Source organism: Anopheles coustani, chromosome 2 (assembly GCF_943734705.1).
Source record: "Anopheles coustani chromosome 2, idAnoCousDA_361_x.2, whole genome shotgun sequence".
Taxonomy (NCBI): domain Eukaryota; kingdom Metazoa; phylum Arthropoda; class Insecta; order Diptera; family Culicidae; genus Anopheles; species Anopheles coustani.
The window spans coordinates 91913864-91936045 of record NC_071289.1 but is presented as its reverse complement, the minus strand read 5'-3'; the positions used below and the strand labels follow the sequence as shown (position 1 = coordinate 91936045).

At 43.9% G+C, this 22182-nt stretch overlaps 1 protein-coding gene and 1 pseudogene across 1 annotated transcript; both read right to left on the bottom strand.

Moving 5' to 3' along the window:
• Positions 1-543: 543 nt before the first annotated feature.
• Positions 544-7183, bottom strand: LOC131265317 (UDP-glycosyltransferase UGT5-like; annotated as a pseudogene).
• On the bottom strand, positions 7006-18138 carry LOC131262396 (hyccin). Its single transcript, XM_058264390.1, has 6 exons — positions 17807-18138; positions 17483-17743; positions 16891-17413; positions 16686-16802; positions 8048-8530; positions 7006-7966 (listed from the first exon to the last, which is right to left on the bottom strand). Exons 1-6 carry the CDS (start codon positions 17954-17956, stop codon positions 7605-7607), a joined length of 1896 nt encoding a protein of 631 aa, XP_058120373.1. The 5' UTR covers positions 17957-18138; the 3' UTR covers positions 7006-7604.
• Between the last annotated feature and the right edge of the window lie 4044 nt (positions 18139-22182).

Below are 22182 nucleotides of genomic sequence, written 5' to 3'. Positions count from 1 at the left end.
GTGCTTCTTTCAGAACGGCCGAACGTGAAATGAATGAGGTTGAAAGATCGCCGCGCCGGTCGTACGCACCTCCGCTGGCGCAGCTGTTGCTTGGCTGCGTGTGCGATCCGCGTGCTACCACTACACCTTAACGCGAGGGCGTGCAAAAATCGTGCGATCGCTTTCTCCGGGGGATCCGTGACCGTACTGGCCGAGTGCTGGTCGAGAACTGATTGATCACACGGAAAAAACACTAGACGCCATCGCTGGACCAGTTGTACGATCAATTGATGATCTGCATATCACTTGCTTCATTTCATTTGTTAACTCTTATAAATATTTATAAATCGTAGGAACCTACTGAAAGAAAGAAAGACAATTTGAGATTTCCTAAAGTGTTGAAAAAATATTCATACTAGTTTAATAATAGTTAAAAAATTAAACAATAGACCATAGTGATCGAACACGAGTGTACTGTAAGTTGCCTACATTTAGGAGCAATCTTATTCAGAAGAACGTACCGGTAATTCAAATCAAATCGTTTATTACATCTTTACACCGCAACCCTTTTACATTTATCATCAAGCCTTAAGCTCTGTCTCAGATATTATATTTTATAATATTAGTCGCTTTTCCTTTTTGTTTTTTCATTCTTACCGAAAAGAGTTGAAACGATCTTGCGCAACGTAACGTAAATAACCAGCAGAGAAAGTAGCCCCAACGCAACGAGATCAAGGAGCGCAAGACTTATCCAAGGCAGATCCATTGCGGAGGACCGTAGCTGGGTCGCACCCTTGTACCGCGTTACGTATTCTATCCAGTAGATGGCCTCGTCGAGTGCGGGCAATGGGCGATCCCGGAACATTAGCGAAACTCGGTCAATATTTTGCTTGTAGCTCGGATTGTACAAAACCTCCTCCAGGGCCCATCGGAACGATTCTTGTGTGATGTTTGGAAAGTCCAGCTTCACGGCGTACCCTCCGACGGTTGCCTTGTTTATGTTCAGATGCTGATCGCAGTAAATCGGAATGCCTACCATCGGAACAGCTCGATGCACGCCTTCCTGTGTCCCCAGTAGACCACCGTGTGTGATGAACACCTTCACATTGGGATGGCCAAGTATATCACTCTGTGGTAACCAGCTGCGAACCAGTACATTCGGAGGTAGGTTTTTGATATTTTCATTCTCGAACTTCCAGACCACCCGTTGCTTCATGGCACCAAACACACCGAGTATGATGGCCAGTTTCGCCGGGGGCAAATCGGCCGAGCGGAGGTTTGTGCCAAGACTGAAGAATATCACGCCATCCTTTGCCTCGTCGATGAACTTTTGCAAATCGTCCGGAAGCCGCTTCGGTGGCTTTATGTGTAGTCCTCCGACCTGGACTAGCCCGGGTACCTTCGCTCGAACCGTAGTCAGCGGAAGGTGGCTATTCAGCAGGATAACCGAAACCTGCCGCTCGAGATTGGCTATGCGGGGTAACGGACCCGGCAGAAACCCGAAATGCTTGGCCGCCATCGCTTCCTGCTGCGGAAGGTAATACCAGGAGCGAAGCAGTAGCTCGTACATGCTCACGTACGCGTTGTAGGCTCTTTGGGGAAGTGACATACGGTCGGTGTAGGGTAGAAACTCGTGCGGAACATGCGACCAAGTGCTCATCAAACCCATCATGGGGCTCATATACTGCGCAAAGCCGAAAGTGCCTGTGGGTTGAAACATTGTACAGTAGAACATCGATTCTTCAAAACATTAAAAAAAAACCTTGATTAAGACGTACAAGCATCATCTTACCTATTGTAACGATCGGTACATTATACTTGTGCGCCAACATCAAGTAGGATTCCTGATAGAACTGCTCCGCTAGCAGCAGATCGAAGTGACCGGTATCGTTACGTATAAAATCTGCAACGTTTGCACGAGTGTATCCATACTCTGCCGTCTCCAAACCAAGCGGATACAGGAAGCCCATGAGCATGTGGTGGATCGAGATCTCGGTCAAATCATACAACGAGTCCACCTTCACCGACTTGCCCCAGAAATCGTACACGGGGGCGATAACAATTTCCGTGTAGTTCGGATGTGGTTGTTTGCGGGGATAGTTCGTAATGACGGTCACCTCATGGCCACGCTCGAGTAGTCCTTCCAAAATCGCACTGATCATCATCCAGTGGCTGCGTCCGGGGAACACGTTAACGGACAGTATCCGTGCGCCATCGGTGGTTGGTAGAGTAAAAGTAAAAAATCTGAAGCCGAGTAGAACACACACACAACCGGGTAGACGCTGGTAGGATGTTATAAAGTATGAAAAGACGGATACGATTTCAAAAACCGGGTAGAAAAACCGCTGCACTATCAATTGCATAGATCTAACGTCTTGGGCTGTCTTTGTCCGGGTCGAATGAAACAGCGAAAAATTTGCATGTCATCTAAACAAATCACTTTAAAAGAAAAAAAACGCTTATCATTGCAATGCTTCCCTCCCGTTTGGCCCATGACGTTTTTAACGACCACCCAAGATGGATGCAATTAAACACAACTAATGCTGATGAAAACTGCAACTTGTTTCAAACTGCAACTATTACACTGCCCGAGCTCTTCTAATGTTTTTCTTCTACTAAGTTTAGTTATTAGCAAAATACAAGTTCTAATCAAATTTTAATTTTCCAAAGTATGGTAGTATACACACCATTGCTTAGACCTGGCCAAAAACACACTGATTAGCTCGACTGCAGCCTACCGCAACTTGAACACTTGATAATCACATCCAGCTTCTACGAGCAACACAAGGCAACTAACGTTCGTAATGGATGAGCGCACCTTTTAACGCGGCACGATCAGGTTTAATTGCATGAGCCCGTGTGTGAATGATGCTTTATTTGTTTGCTTTATTGGCACTTTTATTTCCGATTGTAAGAAATATTTTGAAGCAGAATAAGTGAAAATGTTTATCACAAACATTGTGCAACAGAAACCATATCGCTTGGGGTGTTTCACATATTCTGCCATAATGTTTGTTGCTAGTAGACGAACCTAGGGAAGCTTGATAAGTAACGGTTCGTCCTCTATATGTGCAACCGCTAAGAATACCATCAAGCAATTTTTCAGCTTTTGTTACCAATCTGTCAAACATTCACAACGTCACGCAATAATATAATGAGGGCCAGCATTAAATTTTCAATTTTAAAATGTTTTTCGGCATTTCCTGTGTGGGCCAATTAAATCAACTATAGAGTGGCACGCATTTAAGCACCTAAAAATAGTTAGGTTTGTGGAATACGATACGAACTAGGGATAGAGGATAACAATGATTATGTATGAAATTATCAATAGATTCAGAACCCTACTCAAATATCGGACACAAGCTTTTCTTCTGGCGATGATTAGTTATGGCCGCTTGTAACATTTCATAATCATGTAGAACAGAAATAGAATTCGTGTAGAGAGGAAGTTAACAATGAGTTATGTCATTTTAATCACGTCATGCAATTATCTAAGTAGTAATCCCCCGATGGCGGTTTTCGGTTGGACTTAATTTCGGAATTGTTCAGTTGAAAGAATTACTCTAGGTGAATGAATTAAACTATATTCACTTACCATTTGTTCGAGAGGTTACTGCATGGCTGCGAACTGGAAGAGGTTATGTAAGAAGACAAAAATAACCGAGGGCACTTGTTTAGTTTGTTCGTAACGATATCATATATTATCCTTTCCTATACAGAATAGAATTTTCTCTGTTTGCTTGCGCCCAACCCCGTACACGCTCACAATTTCCCAATAGCCCGTATTTCCCTGCACTGCATTCTAGTCATGTTAGTAATTTTATTATGTTCACTAGACTCTTGCCCAACTACAACGATTAATACCTTCTGTGGTGCTGTACCATCTTGACCATACCATCACCGGAACTTGGAGGTGTGACACCATTAAACAGTTACGCCCTTATCCCTCACCGTAAGGTTCTCTTCGGCTTCGATTCTCTACCGTTCATGCAAAAAGATGTGTGCCGAGTGCAATTGATCCTTTATTAAGGTCTGACTACAACTATTTCAGTTATCTGTCTCAGAAACACCGATCCTTATACGCCTTCGCTAGTGCTCACGCATCTTCCTTTCCGGTTCCGCTGTGCTTCAATATCGTTTACTGTTGGTTTCGAGAGAGATTACACTGAAAATCGATTCCGTTTTAAATAGGTGTGTGTGTGTATATATTTGTATATATATGCTCTGTGAATTTTTCGTCAACAATACGATTGAGAATTTTCTCCACCCCCAGGGTGGACGATGGAAAGAAGAGAACAAGACACAAATGTGAACAATCGGTTCGCTGGAGCTCCCCTGTTTGTCACTTTCCGTTTTCCTGTCCACTCCCGCGGGAAGTGGTTGGATGTCTACTTAAGTATTTACACCGACTTTAATGAAATCTTACTGTTTTTTTAACGAATGTCTATGTACTGTGTATATTTGTTGTATATATAATCATCTTTTGGATCATTTTCTCCACTCGCTTTTTTCATCCCAAGGTGCGGGATCTTCTAACGAATCTTGTTGTGGTTTCATTGCAGTTGCTATACTTTTAGTTCAACTATTCGTAGATCGTGGGTAAGGGTTTTTTTTTTGTGGGTAGATGAAGAATTACTTTTTACAATACTTTTCCAACATTTTATCTTTCGTTTCGATTCTCTGTACGATGTCGTTGATGAAAGGTTTCTACCGGCCCCGGCATCAACTATGGAAAAATCAATACATTTCCTAACGATGACACAATCGAAGCTCAATGAAGTATAACAAGTGTTTGTAAAACATATATTCAATAACATAGCAGCGGCTAAACTGCTTTGGCTTTGTTCACTGACAGACAGTGCCTCATGCGGTAAATTATAATGATCGAAAATGATATGTATTTCGAAGTGTAAAACCCTATCCGTGGGGGCTTTTGAAGCACTCGTTCGTTCAATCGATGCCGCCTTCTTGCGGTATAGTAATATCATACGCATCAATTGTCCTTTTAAAGCAAACAATTGGGGAAAACATGAACCGTATAAACGTTGCAGCAATGATCTGCTTACATTGGATCAATCTAGCCTATGTTTAATGTTTTTGAACGAAAGTTGATATATTAGGATGGGTAATCGTCATAATCACATAGAAATGTATTACTTCTCATCATAACTTTCATAAAGGTCGACGAGGCAATCTTATATAATACGCTTGCAAGATGGTGTTTATTCTTAGGATGTTTTCTATTGCTTTAAGTTTACCTTCACGTTGTATGCGCGTACTGGTTGTTTTATGGGGTTTGTTATAGGTCTTACAACTTGAGACAAGGATGAATGAACCCATTAAGAAAGACATTAACGTTTTGCCATATGTGTTGAATTCCGCAATTATTATATCATGAAGCATCATTCAGTCATTGTTGTTTACAATTAGACAACGATTATTCACCACACACGGCTCATTTACCGATGTTTCAAACAGTTGCAAACAGTTTTGTTTGTTCGATTAACACAAATCAAGTAAAAAAACAACAACAAATGACGTTATAATAAAAATAAAACACATACGTACGTTATTGGCACATTCGCATGGAAGAAATGTAGCTTTAAAACAATCTGTTGACGCGAGTACATCTGTACACCATCGATCGATAGGATAGTAATTTACACTTAATGAAAAAATGCATAATAATCCTTCATAAATTCCTTTAAAACAAACACTTGGCATGCTCCTAAGCATGGTGCCAACGTGTTTTTGTTGTTGTGTAGTGCCTCTAACATGGAAACAGAACCACCCTACAAACCCCCCACCCGCGTGGCTTGGTGTTTATTGATTAGTGCGGAACGGTGCCATACTGTATTGGTGCTTCGACAGATTAGAGATGATAATCTTTCTTTGCAATCACTTCGTGCCTTTTCGAATTAGACGCCTCTGGCGGTGCTTTAGATCCTCCAAAGCTGCATCACATGGTCGTGGAGAAATTTGTGGCGTTATTGGTATCATAAGAAATAACGAAAATAAAATACCAATTCAATTTATCATAGTTGTTGATCTGCTGATACTGCTGTTGCTGCTGCTGCTTGTGGGCAGAGTTAAACAGACATGAACTGAATTTTCGCTAGCTTACCGGGCGTTTGGGTTCTACCAACTTGTTCATTGTGATGCACAATCAAATCAAATCAACATAAAATCACACCAATCTAAACAATTAAAAACCAAAACAAACACAACATTGCGGGCTGTTATCAAGTTATCACGCGTAATTGAAAAATATAACTCGAAAAAACCCAAAAAAAATCTCTCTACTTCCACGAATGTGACAACGGTTGATAAAGGAGCAGGATATTATACATCTGTAGGAGTTTTGCTCGAATGAATGTTATCTAGATTACGCCTACACGCGGTAATATGTGTCAATTACGCAAATGAAAAGGATGCCAATTACGGTGGCGTTGGAAAAAGAATTTCCGCTCACGCCACGGAACGAGCCACTAAGGATGGGTAATGAAATGATACTTTGGATTAGCTGATTCATTCATCCCCGAGATACATTGGAAGCGTAAAATCGTACGCTCCGCGCTGGTAGGCCATTCATATTGAATGCTATTGAAGCTGGAGGAGCACTTTCCCGCGGCATACGGAAATAAACGTACACTACAGTGTGTGGGCAGGATGTGGAGCCTACAGTCGTGTTCGGTTCACCATGCTACGTCACGTGTAGCTTCAAAGAACACGAGCTACACACTCAACATGTTTGATTTTTGTGTGAGGCAAAACGAAAATCGTGTTCCACCACATAGAAAAACATCAAGAACCAAGGCTTTAAACGGCGATATGCCCAAACTCCCACGGACAAAGGATACCAAATGAACAAAATATCAAGAAATCTGACAAAATAATGGTTTATGTACAAAACAGGACGCATAACGGCAAATAAAAACAAAAGCTATATACTACAAGAGGGAAATGTTTCTATCACATTAATAAGCAAAACGCATGTAATACTAAAATCAAACGAAATAATTCAAGCAAATACACCAAGAAATTGAATACTTTATAAAACGCGTAGTTTAGGTTGGATCACATTAAACATTTTTCCGATAATAAAAACAAGGTCTTATGAACTTTCGCTAGCAAAAACCGATAAACAAAAACATGTGTATAACATGAAACGAAGTTTTACGAGGTTATATGAAACTGGAGTTTAACGGAGCAAGGAATGGGGTCAAGCAACGTAAACGCGAGGGATAATGTCTCTCCGTCTCGCCACCTTTCCGGCACTCTATTGCGTACGATCAATTGTTCCTAACCTATCGTAGCTATATATGTATAGTTTTTGTGTGCGTGTGTATGTGTGTGTACGTGAGTGCCATAAGTTGTTATCATGGCGTAAACACAAGCGTATCTCCTCAAAACGGACTCTTTACCGTTAAAAAGTGACCTCAATTTTACGAATTGTGGAACAATTTGCACCAAAAACTCATCGTTACAATTATCAGGCTTCGTGTGATTTCCCCGGTGTTAGGTAAATAAAAAAAAATCAATCAAGGAAACGCTCCTACGCGCGCGCACATACACACAGACACACGAAAACACACAAACAACACCCAATGTACCGAAGGAACTATCTAAACTTGACTAACTTGTATGCTTCCGTGGTTCTTCATGTCCAGCACGGTGGTTTTAATCGTGCTGCCCCCGTTGCTGCTGTTGCTGTTGCTGCTGTTGATGACGGTGTTGCAATGATGCTGGATGAGCTCGCTTCCGGAATCGAACGATTCGCCATTGTCGAGCGATTGCTTGCCGAGTCCACCGTTCGCGGTGGCACCTCCACCGGCCGAACTTGGCGCCAATGTTGCCCCGATGATGGGTCCACCAGCATCCGTTCCGTCGCCATTCGTCGACGTAGCACCAGGACCGGAGCCCATCAGAATGCTGCCGTTGGAAAGCACCACCACCGTGGCCGGTTGTCCACCGCCAACACCGGAAGCTGTAATAACCCGAAACAAAAAAGAAAGTGAAAGAGTAAATTCAGATTCATTGTCTACCTCCAGCAGGTGCCGGTACTAACCACTTAGTTTATCCTTCGAGTTAATCTTCTTGGCCGATGACATCAGCGCCTTCGCTTCCTCGACTAGTGACGTGCCGCCAACGGTGGTTCCGGTACCGGCACTTCCCACCGGAACCGTCACACTGCCCGTGCCGGTTGACACGAGTACGACCGGCGTCGGACCGCTAGCATCTTTGCTGTCTTTATCTCTTTCCTTATCCTTATCTTTATCCTTATCCTTATCCTTCTCTTTATCCTTTTCCGGTTTCAGCTTCTTAAAGCCACCGAGCACCTTGTGGGTTTTGGAGTCCTTCGGTTTGCCCGGGGTAGACGTCGTCGACGCACCACCACCAGCCCCGCCCGCCGTAGCATTACCCCCAACGATGCTGCCCTTCATGCTCCCGTCCGCCGATGGGAGCCCACTTTCGCCCTCTTCGTTGATGCTGGTCAGGTGGGGCGGGCCACTGCTGTCGTCCTTCGTCGGACCCTGTATTGGAATATCATCTGCAAGCGACGATGCCGCATCATTATCATCATCATCATCGTTGTCCGGACACAGAGGGTGCGCAAAGTAAGAAAGTAAAAGCAACGAGGGAAATTAATTAAAGTTTGTCATACACCCGGAACGCACCGTCGATGGACAACAGGACGAGTGGGTGTTGGTAGTTTCTTTTTTCTCCTAAGGGGGGGAGTGGGCAGGAAGTTTCGATGCGGAAGAGGAAAAGAAATCAAGAAACACGAGGAAGTACCTAATCGTGCAAATTCGGAATAGACTTCCATAACGGGGAAGGCAAGATCTGGTGAGGATGGGGCACGACATTGCTGTGATAACACAGCACCTGACGAACCGATAACAACACACAAGAAGTTACAAATGGCAGCCCGTCAGAACACACAGCTTGAACCAGAAGGATGGAACTTGTTTTTACCGAGAAAGAAAAAGTGTTCCTAAGACAACAGTTTTCTTTTAAAGAGGTTTTGTTTATTTTTTGTTCCTGTTTTTTCTTGTGCTCACGGTAATCACCACGAAGGTTGTTGGAAAAACTGTGTCACGTTGCAAACTGAGAACGATTTTCTTTTATACAACGGTTACGGTAAATAAATTACTTGGGCAGATGGTTATTGAAAACTTTGTGGAAGCATAGGATTTTAATAATATGACGTGGTTTATGTTCAAAAAAACCTAGAATCATTAACATGTGTGGTAGGATTTTGTATATATTCAAAGGAATTTGTTTCCTTTCGTGGCCAATAAAAAAACATGGTTATCAACAGGGTACACACCAATGGTTTACAAAGGATTTCTTTTTACCTTATAAATATACATGAACAAAATAATGCGTTTCAACTCACGTTGCACATGGATATCAAAACAAGAACGAAAAACAAGCCTAAAATCAAACGTGTTCCGATTTCCGTCAATGAAATACACCGTCTCCTCAACGGCTCCATTGGGGTTAACGCTGTTAGGAAGATGAAAAACATCGTGATGGAGAAGGACCGATACGCGAATTGAAAAATAAAGACACAAACCACAACGCAAAAGCCGAACGATTCCATATGTAGAACGCAATCGAACATACGCAGCAGAACGCGGATTGATGTGTACTACACGTGGCGTTCGAACCACGAGAGAGTCATAAATAAAAACGCAAAAAACAACTTCACTCCTACGTTAAACGTAACGACCATGGAAAAACGGAAAATTGTTTGATGTTGTTTCAGAACAAACAAAAACTGGGAAATACGAAAAAAAAACCGTTGCACAACGCATGAAAAGAAAAATCACAACCCAAAAGCAAAGCTCTCTCGTGCCAAAACGTGTACGCCAACAACCTGTGGCGCAAATATTTGCTTTGGTTTCCGGCCGGGGATAAATACGCCACGTTGGCAACGCGGCGTACGGTTTAATACGGATGTGGAACGCGAAACAAATCTTTAAAACCTTACAAGTCTGGGGACTCGACAAAAGCCATACAGAACGAAAAATGGTATTCATGTCCAATAATGTATCAACATAGCATGTGCCACATTGTGAAATTTAATCAAAAATTATATCGAAGCAGTATAAAACGCAACATAAAATCGTACATGTGACCCGACATCGAAGAACTTGAAAGGCACAAATGATACTACAAACTATCAACGTTTTACTTCACAACAACTTTACCAGCAGTGATAAGTGAACTAGTGAGGACAGCAACATATAAAGGGTGTTTATTTGCAAAGTGGACAAAACAATTTCGCTTCTAATTTGCAAACGTGGTCTTTCTCCCACATTGCAGTGCATTTGTGCTGGTGCATGTGGATGTAGACAGGCGAAGTGGTGGACCACAAGACAAAAGTGACCATTGCAACAAATCACACGACAGAGAGAATCCAAACCGCTAATACTGAATCGAAATCAACGAAATCGGGTGCTTCGAGCAACTTTCAAGGCAAACTTGGATGCCATTTTACCGGCAACAGTCAGCAAGCACTGGATGCAGTGAAGCCGAAGGAAGTAGAGTAGTGCAGAGGAGCAAAGAAAACGTGAAGAGACACAGAAGAAGAGCGGACAGCGTACGTAGCGTTTGCGGTAGAAGAAGGACTGTTGTCAGAATTGCGTTGCAGTGGAAGCGATCGGATTGAAGATGTCTTACTTGATCGGCCTTCGTGAGATACTTTTCGAGCCACACATTTCTGGCTGTTGCTGAGGGTGAGTTTAATGCAGGTCAAAGTTGGCATCGCTTTTCTTTTGCTTGGGTAGATGTGGATAGGCTAAGCTAGGATCTCCTATCAATCGGTGGATCGGCGTATTATAGCGGCGTACAGAATACGGTATTTCTTAACGACTAGATCCTGGCTATGGTGGTTAAAGTGTGGACCTTTGATTGGCCATAGATTGGCAAGTATATAATTGTGGTGTAGAAGCAAGTGACCCCCATAAAGGATCGCGTGGTGATGCGGAGCTCTTAGATAGTTCGAGATTCGGGCAAGAGTTGATCCGTTTCGTGGACTCAGTATAAACCAGGTATGGTGGACGGTTGAATCAGGTGGATCGTGGCCGGGCGTCCGTTAACGATCAACGCCGCCAGCTCGTCCGAGTCCGAGTCCTGAAAGCTACTCTCGAACTCCTCGTACAGGCGGGCACCGGCGCTGGCCCTCGCCTCCGACCGGTTCACCGGTGACTGCTGGTTCTTGCTGGAAAGAAACTTCTTGCGCCGCAGGGATGCCGGCGAAATGCTGCTGTTCGAGTTGACATCCTCTACCTTCCCCGTACCGAGCAGCAGCTTGTGCTTCGGAGAGTCCGCCGGACTCGAGTGACGCGTCGAAGCTCCGGATCGCTTCGGTGAGTCGGCTTCCTCCTCGATGCTGGCCTGCTTGGGACGCGGTTGCTCGCCGTTAGTCGGGTTTGCATTGCCGGTGTTCGATTTCCAGCCCCAGTTCTTCCACTTTCGCGAGGATTCCTTCTTTTTCGGCTCCACTCGGGGACTGTTCAAGTCGTCCGGATTGCTTCCCGTATGATCCGTCGCTAAGCTACCATTGGCCATCGTTGGACCGCCACCATTTAGCGCTGATTGCGACCCACCAATGCCAACACCACCACCAACACCTGTTCCCTGCAGTGCTGTGCTGCTACTTGGTCCGGCAACCACCATTCCGGCGCCATGGGACGTGGTCCCATTACCTACGTCAGCATCAATCATGGCCAGCTTGCTCATCATCTCCTGCTGTGTCGTCTGCAGTGAGTTCACAAACTCTACCTCCAAATCATCTACATTTGAGCGGTTTGTCATTTCACCAGCATTATCAACATTCGCACGGGATTTACGGGATTCATGTAATGCGTTACACAGTTGATTTTTTAAATATAGAGAGAAAAAGATGGAGAAGGAAAATTAGAGAGAAAGTGGAGAGAAAAAAAGGAGAAAAATCTTTCATAAAGCATTCCATGGCAATTATCAAGAACGTCTTGTGCGGCCAAAGAGAGGAAGACCGGTATTCCGTCGTCTTTGCCAGCGTCAAGCAGTCTCTTTCGGGAAAATGTGCGATCGATGTTGTGTTGTGTTTGCTTGTGGTTGTGCAGGGTATTAATAACAGTAAAGAAAGAGAAAAAAGCCATATTTTAATATTCGCTCGGGCAAAAAACAAGCTCGTATTACAACTTTCCATCACAATGGCACATGGCCGCTTTTGCGCAGGAAAAGTAAAAGATGTTAGGTGAACAACAAAAGTATATCGGATAATGAACAAAACTCGTCAGGCGTAAAGTATTGCAATTGCTTCTGCAGACCCCAGACCCTGGGCCTATTAACGAAAGCTTCGAAGCAAAGAACAGCCAAGACATCGCAGAGATTTATTAATTTACAAATCAAACTGAAAAATAATGGTTATTACTTGAACAACCAAGCGAACACAATCCTGCCATGGTATGTGTAGGACAAATATTGTTAGAGAAACATGCACCCAAACATGCTACTTGCATGAGTCGTTAGCAACAATGCAGGGTAAGATCAGTCTGTTGGATCTTTATGAGCATAAGAATATCTCAATGGAATATTAATGTTTTGCTTTTTTATTAACAACCATTCTTATTAAAGTGTCAGTTTTAAATGAGGTGAAAAATAGAGAAAAATATTAATGATATGCTTCAATAATCAGCTGTGACACAAGATAGCGACTTAAAACAAAACATCGATGGTTATAGGTTATTGAAAAGCTCCACCGTTTACTATCTACAGTCAAAAGGAATTCTCCAGGTCCATATGTTCTACCGAATATCTCCATTGTTTGGATTGTTTCACAGGCTCTTTGCGTAAGATTTTGCCCACTCACTCCTACAGAGAACTTGTCAAAACCAACCAAAAGATGAACCCCCGAGGAGCAGCAGATACGTCTAACCGGCACCAACAAGCCTCCAACCTCGTGGAAACCACAGTGTAACAAATGTAGCAACTTGCCACTGCTTGTATAACAGATCTGTAGTAAAAACGCGTTTTATTTTATTTCCATCATTTCAGCCTATTTATGGATGTAAGTTCGTTACGATTGGACACCTACGAGTGGCAGTTTATCCACCCAAAGGCGAATAAACCAGTGGGCAGCAATCAGCCAGAATTATAGCACAACCTTCCCAACTTTACACGTTAATGACCACCGGTGTGCAAAGGCGATCTACCAACATAAGCGATACTTTTTTTCAACCACGGTGAGGAGGAAGGAAACCTCTCCACGGGAAACGGGCCCTGCCGCCAGTCAGTTGGAAAAGGCGTTTGTCACACGCATTCCTGATGAGTGCTTCCTGTTTTGCGTAATCATTTATCAAGCGTGCAGAAAAGATTCACTAATCGATAACATTGGTCACGTTTTTGTGCGTGCGTTGTTGAGTGAAAGGTAGGTCGGTCACATCCTTTCGCATTGCGCTGTTCAACCGGCTGTTAGAGATTATTTTCCGGGTTTGCATTTCGCAACCTTGTGTACGAATTAATTGGCTCCACAATGTTGGCATTACATTGTTTTGATTGAGTCAAACGATGTACGTTACGCTCCTCTGTTCATTATACTTAAACATGTTCCTTTTGCGTAGCTTGGGGCGATAGACGTCGCTTCATACTTTATGCAACAAAAAGGCTCCTAAATAGAGTTCACTGGTGCTTGATTTCAATCCATAAAACCGGATCAATCAGAGTCTAGCACAAGGATAAATGTTCTTCAATGATGCATGATCCAACAGACCACAGGATGATAGCATATTTCACTATTTTCACTAGAAGCGTTCTCTTTAGACGGGCAATGAAACTAGGGCTATGGAGGTAGAACATTTAAATTGCCCTTAGACATACCGGTGCCTTTAGAAAGGAAAGCATTGATTTCAAACGCCAGAGGCTGAAACAGAAGGCAAAACATGGCGTGCTTCTATTAAAAGGGGAATCCCGTTCCCAACTCATAGCTTGACCGGGATTCCTATGGGTTCGAGGGGCGAAAAGTTACGAAATCATTGTCTTCGCCACACTCAATCCAAGCTCTTTGTAGTCTCACGTTGCTGTGAAACGCCTAGTCTTAAAAGATAGCCGGTAGCAAGAATTGGTAATGAAGTTATTCGACGTGACTTATACCGGACCGCACCACTGCGTTGAACAGGTTGCTCTCCCTACCGGACAAAGATGATTTAATTTGGAAAGAGAAAGCTCCTTTTTTCCTTTCTCGTAGCCCCATGGTTTGTACGTTGAACGGTACGACGGACGGCCTAGGAACAATAGACTGTGTTTTCACATGGTTCACGTCTAACAAGGAACATCACAGTACACACAGATTTCCATGGCAACACCATTAAGGTTCAATCATGCACGCTGCGTTTCTTATACCAGTTTGTACACAGCTAAGGTTGCAGCAGCTAAAGAATGGACAACATTTAGATTTTAATTACAAAGTACATGAGATTACCGACGGTGGGATAGAAGATCTAAGATTCTTGGGGAGGAACACCAATACACCGGACCAAACATTTCGACCAGTAAACTTACTTGCCACATGACGAGCAATGAAGAATGTTTTTTAAACTTCCCGGAGGCCGTATGGATTCGACAATTCGGACACACTATAAACACCTGCGATCGTCCTGCCCTAAATCCCTAGCGAATCGAACCGTACAGATGGAATGCGCACTTTCCAAGAGAGAAGAAGAACGTAAACACAGTGATTTTGTATGTTAATATTGAACCGTATGCAGGAATTTATCAAACATTCTACAAAAGCAGATCCTTCCAACGAATTTTTCTTAGTTTCCGTTTGTTGTTGCTGCTCGATTGCTCCACCGATGCATTCACTTCCTGCGAGAGAATTTCTACCACCAAAAGACGCACTTGTTCTTGTTCATTTTTTTCCAGTAAGGCTTCCGGGAAAAAGTTTTCTTCTAAGATGAAAGAAGAAGAAAGGAAACCAGTATGAAGAAATTGTTTGATATAAAAAGTGGCATTGTGTAAAATATCAACCGTATCTGAATCGGAAAGCAAAGTTATGAAATAAAACAAGAACAAATTCCGAATACGCCCACATCATAGCCCGTATTGGATAGCCGAGTGATATTTTTCTGTCATTTTGATCAATAATTATCCTCCTCGTTGGTTAGCTGGATGACCATAATGATTATCTGCCAGTTTTTCTCTCCACGAGAAGCAAGTTTTTCCTACAATTTTTTCTTAACGTCAGAGACTTGAGACCACCAGGATAAGCCCACCACCATCGTGGAATACCAAGGATACTGATACAAAAACACTGCCAGTGTAGCGCAAGCCATCGCAGTGTAGTTAGACTCGAGGCAAATGTATAGTGAAGTCGTGGAGGCAAACACTCCTACCCACGTTTTCATCCATCCATCGTTTCAACCCTGGGAAAATGCACGCGGCTGCCGCCATCGGGGGAGTGAATCATTCGTTCCCTCCCACGATTGGAGCTTCTTTATCCAGCTGAGCCGGATAAACGATCTCGTGGAATACGGCAGTGACGGGCGGCTCGAAGAAATTAGCTAACTCTCGGTCTCGAGGCGCGTTTGTTTTCCACACCACCAACGCACACAACCGAAGGCGCTCAGTATCGTCGTACCTCAATCGAGATCCTTTCTCCCTTGGGATGATTTCAAAACCAAGATAACGAAGCTTACGAAGAGTGAACGACGCTGTGACAGATTTGCCACTGTAATGCCGAATTGAACCAGTTAGAAACAATTCAGCAACTTTATTTGTTTTGCCGAGAGAACCAACCCGGAGGAATGGAGAGACTTGCATTCTAGGAGAATTAAACCGTCGAAACAAACCAAATTGTTAGCAAATATTTTGAAACAACACTCGATTGAGTTTCCCTACCAAATGTCAAGGTCGTTTATCTGCCCATGAAGAGAAGAGTGCCAACGAAGTGAGTTAAAACAAAGCGAACACCAAGTGAACTAATTCTCGTTACCGATGGATTAACCTTTGAACGAAGGAGTTATAACTAGTAACAGTCCAGAGAAGTCACAGAGGTACGGAGATGTAAACTTCAACAGATGATTCAACTAACCAAATCCAACTACATCCTTAAATCCGTTTACACCGGGCTTCTACGGTGAATGGCAGGGAAACATATCAATTGCTCGTATTACCGGAATATTTCATTGTAAAGGTATGAAATCAAATCAAGCTCTAGTCACAAATGAACAAGGAACGTGATTGGACAGAAGAAAGGAATAGAATCGAAAATATACAGAACACATTAACAACAAGAAAGCATAAAGCGATTGGAATGTTGCCCGTTTCAGGCTGAAGCAAGAGGACTAGGGGGGAGTCGGTGGAGGTGGTGGAATGTGAAATGTACGACACAAAATGGTGAAGAAAATTTGAAAAGTTTGCTCTTTGGGTAGGTTCCATTTTTCCCGGACAAACGGTGCTTCGGAAGGTGACGGATTGAATGCTACGAAACGTCAATGTTGTCACCTTCTCGAGCACTTCGATGTCGCTTCGTTTTCGTAGACGGAACCTTTTTTTCGTGTGAATTTGCCTGATTACGATTCGCGACGAAAGGGGGGGAAAGTGAGCGGGCAAGAATGGAAGGTCACGCGCAGGTGAAATTGTGACGCGATGGTGAGTTTGGCGACCTTCGTTGGCGACAAAGCGATCGTCATTGGAACCGGAGATGTACGTACCTGGCAACTTCTTCGTCCGGAAGGATGCATTGGTGATCATCGACTTCGAGACCGTCACGGTCGTTGTGGCGGGTGTCAGTGCGACACTGATACCCATCGGACCGTCGCTCGGTTGGCCTGTGGAGGAGGAAACAGGAGGAAAACCAAACGCCGTAATTAGCACACACCGTTTGACGCGGGCCAAACACTTTTCACGTGTCCCTACCGGAAGGATTCGCGTGCAGCGAGTTTCGTATCGCGTTTGAGACCAGTATCACCTCGGGCAGCATTTCGTAGCACGCCCGACTGTGCAGGTCCGTCACGGCCTCAATCGCGGCCGACGCAAACTCGTTGAACATGGCGAAGTAATTGGCGTGAGCCAGCTCGACCAGGAACTGCGCGTTCACGGCGATCCGTGGTGGAGGTCGCACGACATGCGAGGGGGCCGCCATCGCCATCGGTTGCTGGGGTGAGATCGGATCGCTACCGTACGACGAACGGTGCATGTGGCCACCGGGTAGCTTCGGGAAGCCCTGGTTGACCAGCAGCGACGTCGTCTTGCAGAGATGATACAGGGCGGGCTTGTGTATTTGGTTCAGCTGCTGGTTGTACGTGAACAGCAGTGCCGTCATCACCTTCAGTCGGTTCTGAGCGTTGATCGACTCGATCGTGGGCAGTGGGCCCCAGTTAATGTCCTTGTTGCTGTTTTCCTCCCATCTACGCAGGTCGCTCGGTTGAAGACTTTTTTCCTGCAAGCACAGAATAACGGCAAATATGGAAAACGCATTCGTAACAACGTAAGGTGTGAAGAAACCCACCTCATGGTATACCGATGCTTGGGCAAGAACGGGCATCCGAAAGGATACCACCTTCGGGCTGCCGTCCTCTGAGCTGACCTCGATGTTGTAGATACAGATCAGCAGCGTTTCGATCGACCGACAGCCTTTTTTGTCGCCGAGCGCCACCGAGTTCAGATACAGATAGATCAGCATCGGTACGAACTGCAGCGTGAACCGGCGCAGCTCCACTTCATTTGACCGGTAGAAATTGCACAGCTGGTTGCAGATGGGATGTATGAGCTGGAAAGCGAAAACAAATTTTATAATAATCCGCGCCGTTGATGAATGCAAAGCTACACCTACATCTTTGTATTTGGTCCGCTCGTTCAGGATCGTGTAGAGGGCCTTCGAGATCTCAAAGTCATTCTCATGCTGGGCCGCAAACGTGCGCAGCTCCGTGTCCTGCAGGGAGCTATAGTCGGAGATCCAGTCGGCAATGATTGCCTCCGCCATCGCTTTCGCCTAACGCGCACCACCGTACCCCGCACCGCACCACACCACACCGGTAGCCGGCCTCTTTGAGCAATGCGTTTCCTCGTTTTCCGTTGACACACCTGGTTGGTGTGTGTCCGAACGGAGTGTATGCTGACGGTGGTAGGTACTACGTCCCGGGGATTCGATACATTCGGAAGCGAACCTATTTAGTTTGAGTTTTTTTTTCTCTATCACCTCAACCTTTCACTATCTTCACAAAACACTTGAGCCAGATAAATTCGACGTGTGTTCAATTATGCGACCGCTGATTTAAAATGGGATCATTTATCGTTAAAACTCAGTTATCACACAATATGCGCCAGTTGGGCTGAAAATTAATTACAGAGAACGAATGGATAAGGCGAACTGTAACCAATCGATAATAAGTTAATCGATTGCTGATGATCCGATAAGAGCATAACATTGCGTCATAATGAAGATATCATCGACACAGCTGTTCAATCATGAGAAGTTGACGACATTTTCATTCCAGCCCAGACGGGTTGCCGATGCGACGAGTATGTAAATTTCGTGCCAAAAGCTAAATTTAATTGCGTTCTATGAAATTGGTTACGTCCGCTTTGCCTACATGACGTTATTGTCGATTGGGAGAGGGTGTATTGTTAAAGAAAATTTGCGTCCAATTCATGTTAAAGATATAGCAGCTCCGAGGTATAGATATTGTAAAATCCTCTTGTCCTACTTTTTCCAATCGTTTTCCTACCTCGAACACCTGGTGGACCGCTTGTGCAACTAAAAGTTATTAAGGACACGAACGTGCCCCGCGAAGGCAAATGGCTTAATTGTTTCGTGACAGTATCACTGCCCTCTTTGAATCGCACTTTCCTATTCCAATCCCTCTGGAAAATGATAGGAAAACATAAAAAACATATTCCGACGATGTAATGCTCCATTGCAAGGAAAGAAATATGAACTCACCCCGCGAACACAGTTGCAGATTGGAGTGGCTCAAAAAAGACTTTACGATAAGCTTAGTCTCCGACGGTTGTCTCTTCTGCCGGGACGAGTCCGCGTTTGCCAGAGGGAACATCGAACAAATTTATTATCCAAAGTCCAGACACGACCACCAAAGGGAAAGTGGAAGGTGATACGCCGTTGGAGAAGGGAGTCGATTGATCAGAAATCGATTTCAATCCACTTATCGTCGATTCCGCTACCTTTTACCGATTCCGTGCGCCATCCGATGGTGCAATATCGTATCCGGCAGGACCATCACCTCGGGAGTAACGACGGTCCATAACTTGATGCGGTGTTTCGTTCCGGATGTACTACATTCGGGAACATTTGAACTTTCGAAAGATGGTGAATTTATGCAACGGGCGCTCGGAAGAGAGATTAAACGAAACCCGCCCTGGTCGAACTGCACGATGAGCACGAAGTTCCAGAGTGCTTCCGGAACAAATCAGTGCAAGTTACCGACAAGTTGAGCGTATATGTGGATATCCAAAAAACAATCCGGACATTCGGTCTAGTTGAAACGATGATTCTCAACCGCTTAACACGCTTGAGTCGGTAAACACATAAATAATCAACGAGCTGAATTCATTATGCGATACAAATCATGCCTGAGTTAAAACTAGCATCATAAACTACTTTCTGGATACACACCAATCGGAGTTCCACCGCAAACGCGAAACTTTACCAAGTGCCTCAACGAAACCAGATGCAAAGGAAGAAACTTCAGTTGACCAACATCCTGCTGGGGGAAGGGATGTAATAAACACCCATCTTAGCACAACTTTGAGGCAAACTCTGTCGATCTGTGTTGCTGTCCGGAAAATTGGGGAATTAAAAACTTTCCTCCAAGACAATCAGAGGAAGGAAAGCAATAAAGTAGGTCCGACAAACAACACGACACGTCTGGGATTGTTGCAAAAAACCTTGAACTAGGAGGTTCTATGATTAATTCTGAGAATTTGTTCTTACTTAGGCCGTCAGATGATTTTAAACCATACTCTAACTTAGTTTTTTCATACTACCTCTACGAACGATAAAAGCTTTACTACTTGAACTAAATGCAGCAGCAACTTTTAAGGGCAATTAATGTCCGTCCAAAGTAGGCCTTTTGCACGCATACGTTGCTAGAGCGTCGCACCATAATTAACATGGATAGCACCAGCGCTAGCTCAGCCCTCTATCGTGTGCGGCTCCATCAGTTCTGCCAGTTCATTGCTTGCACGACGCCAGTTGTCTTTCAGTTAAACTTTACGTAACGAGACGGACACTGCTGCAACCCCAATCACGGTCGCAGGTTGTCGTCATCCGAGATGAAATCATTTGCTAGCCTAGATGAAGTTGATATTCAAAGACGGTTATGGAAGCAACCAGGTCCAATAGATAAGGGTTCCGGTGGTACAGAGCCATCGATCTTACCTATAAAATGTTTACTATCAACAAATGCATTATTTTAATGATGGTTTGAAATGTTCTCCAACCTTGCATAGCCACTCGTAAGTGTTTTTGAAGAGCATTGATAAACTTGATCCGAGTGTGCCTCGAGTTGTCCACAGTACATATAAAATTCATCACATCTTTAAACCATAATACCCTCGGGTGGAATGGATGTCGTCGAGCACGACCGGGTCTAATTAAATCATGGTGATCCAATTAAATCATCAAAACGGTCTGGGAAAGCGGAATTTTTGGTGAATGCTGAGAGGAACAATCATACGGCCAACACACCTCAAATCAATTTCAGGCAACTAAGAGCAATGATGGAGCGTTTTCGAATGAATAAATGATTAAAAAAAAGTCAATTTCAATTGTCGTACAAATCACCCCAAAATATGACCGAAACACCTTGGGGAGGAAAATGATAGCGCAGCAAGATAACCTATGTCTACAATTATGTGCGGTTAATCTTATCAAGGAATGTATCAAATGCAATCTTGTACACCTCGACATCGACATTGAACACACCATGCCAAATTCTTGTCCAGCTAGTCGTACTCAAGTACGGCGCGTGAATGTGGTCATGATGATAAAATCAACCGGCGAAGCGAAGAATCTTCAATAACAAAACCCTAAGAAAAATCGGAAAATTGCCCCTCGAAGGGAACCGAATGGGCCCAATTCAAACGCACATTAATATTCCGTCCGGTGAGTGTCGAGCAACAGTTGGAGATCCATCGCAGCAGCCGGTAAATCTATCGTGAAAGTATCATAAGCGGTGGCATAAAAACCCCTCGTTACATATGTGGTTCTTTACAAACCTAAAATAGAATCAATTTTCTTCTGCCAACAACGCCGGCAGAATGGGCAATAAATCTCCATATTTCCAATTCGCCCCGGGCGAGACGGACAAACACACGTACCGGGGGGGACAGCAAAGTGTGTCGATTTGTTCATCCGAACTGAATCGCTTGCGACACTTCTGCATCTTCCTTTGTGCAACTGTGAGGGGAGGGGGAAAAAACGGATACTATGATGTCTGCGAGCAATAAGTGGAGAAATTAAATCATTCGGAAACATTAAACTCAAAAGCAAGGCAACTTTGGGCGGAGCCCTCTATGACACTGCAGTTTAAATCAATATTTAAACCTGTCAGTGATACTAAACTCTACAAACATATAACGAGCACAACATTAAAGTTCTCTCAAATTTAGTAAATCAATATTAGTTGAAGGGTCAAACACATAACGTGATGACATAACTAAAGGCGGCATAAGCAATAAGTTGTAGTATAAAAATGGAATTACTTCTTTTACGGCAAAACCACATAAAGTGAAAGTAAAAATGACTCATATAAGAGAAGCATTCAATTTGAAAAAAAAACCAATTTACGAGCCATCCCTAATTGGATATTGCATTTGGCTATTTTTGGTCAAACTTTAGGGAATCAGTAATCAATTTGATAGGCAAATCAATGCAGTTGTCTGCGGGGAAATTGAAAGCAAAGTAGGCAGGAAGCGAGTGGACGAACGTATCGATTTTAGGCGACGAAAACTATGACATAAGAAGGATAGTTCTTAAAGTAATACACCAGATAAATCATGGTAGAAAGGTGACCTTTAACCTGGCCGTGTGTGGCAAAGTAGCAGGCCTCCACAACTCATGTGGCAACGTCTAAAGCGAGTCTTACTCGCTATGCAAATTGTGCATACGTGTGCATCGATTGATTGAGGTCAAGGTTGTGTACTGATGGCTCTGCATTTTTCCCACCCACCAACCCAGCGCTCCAAGGG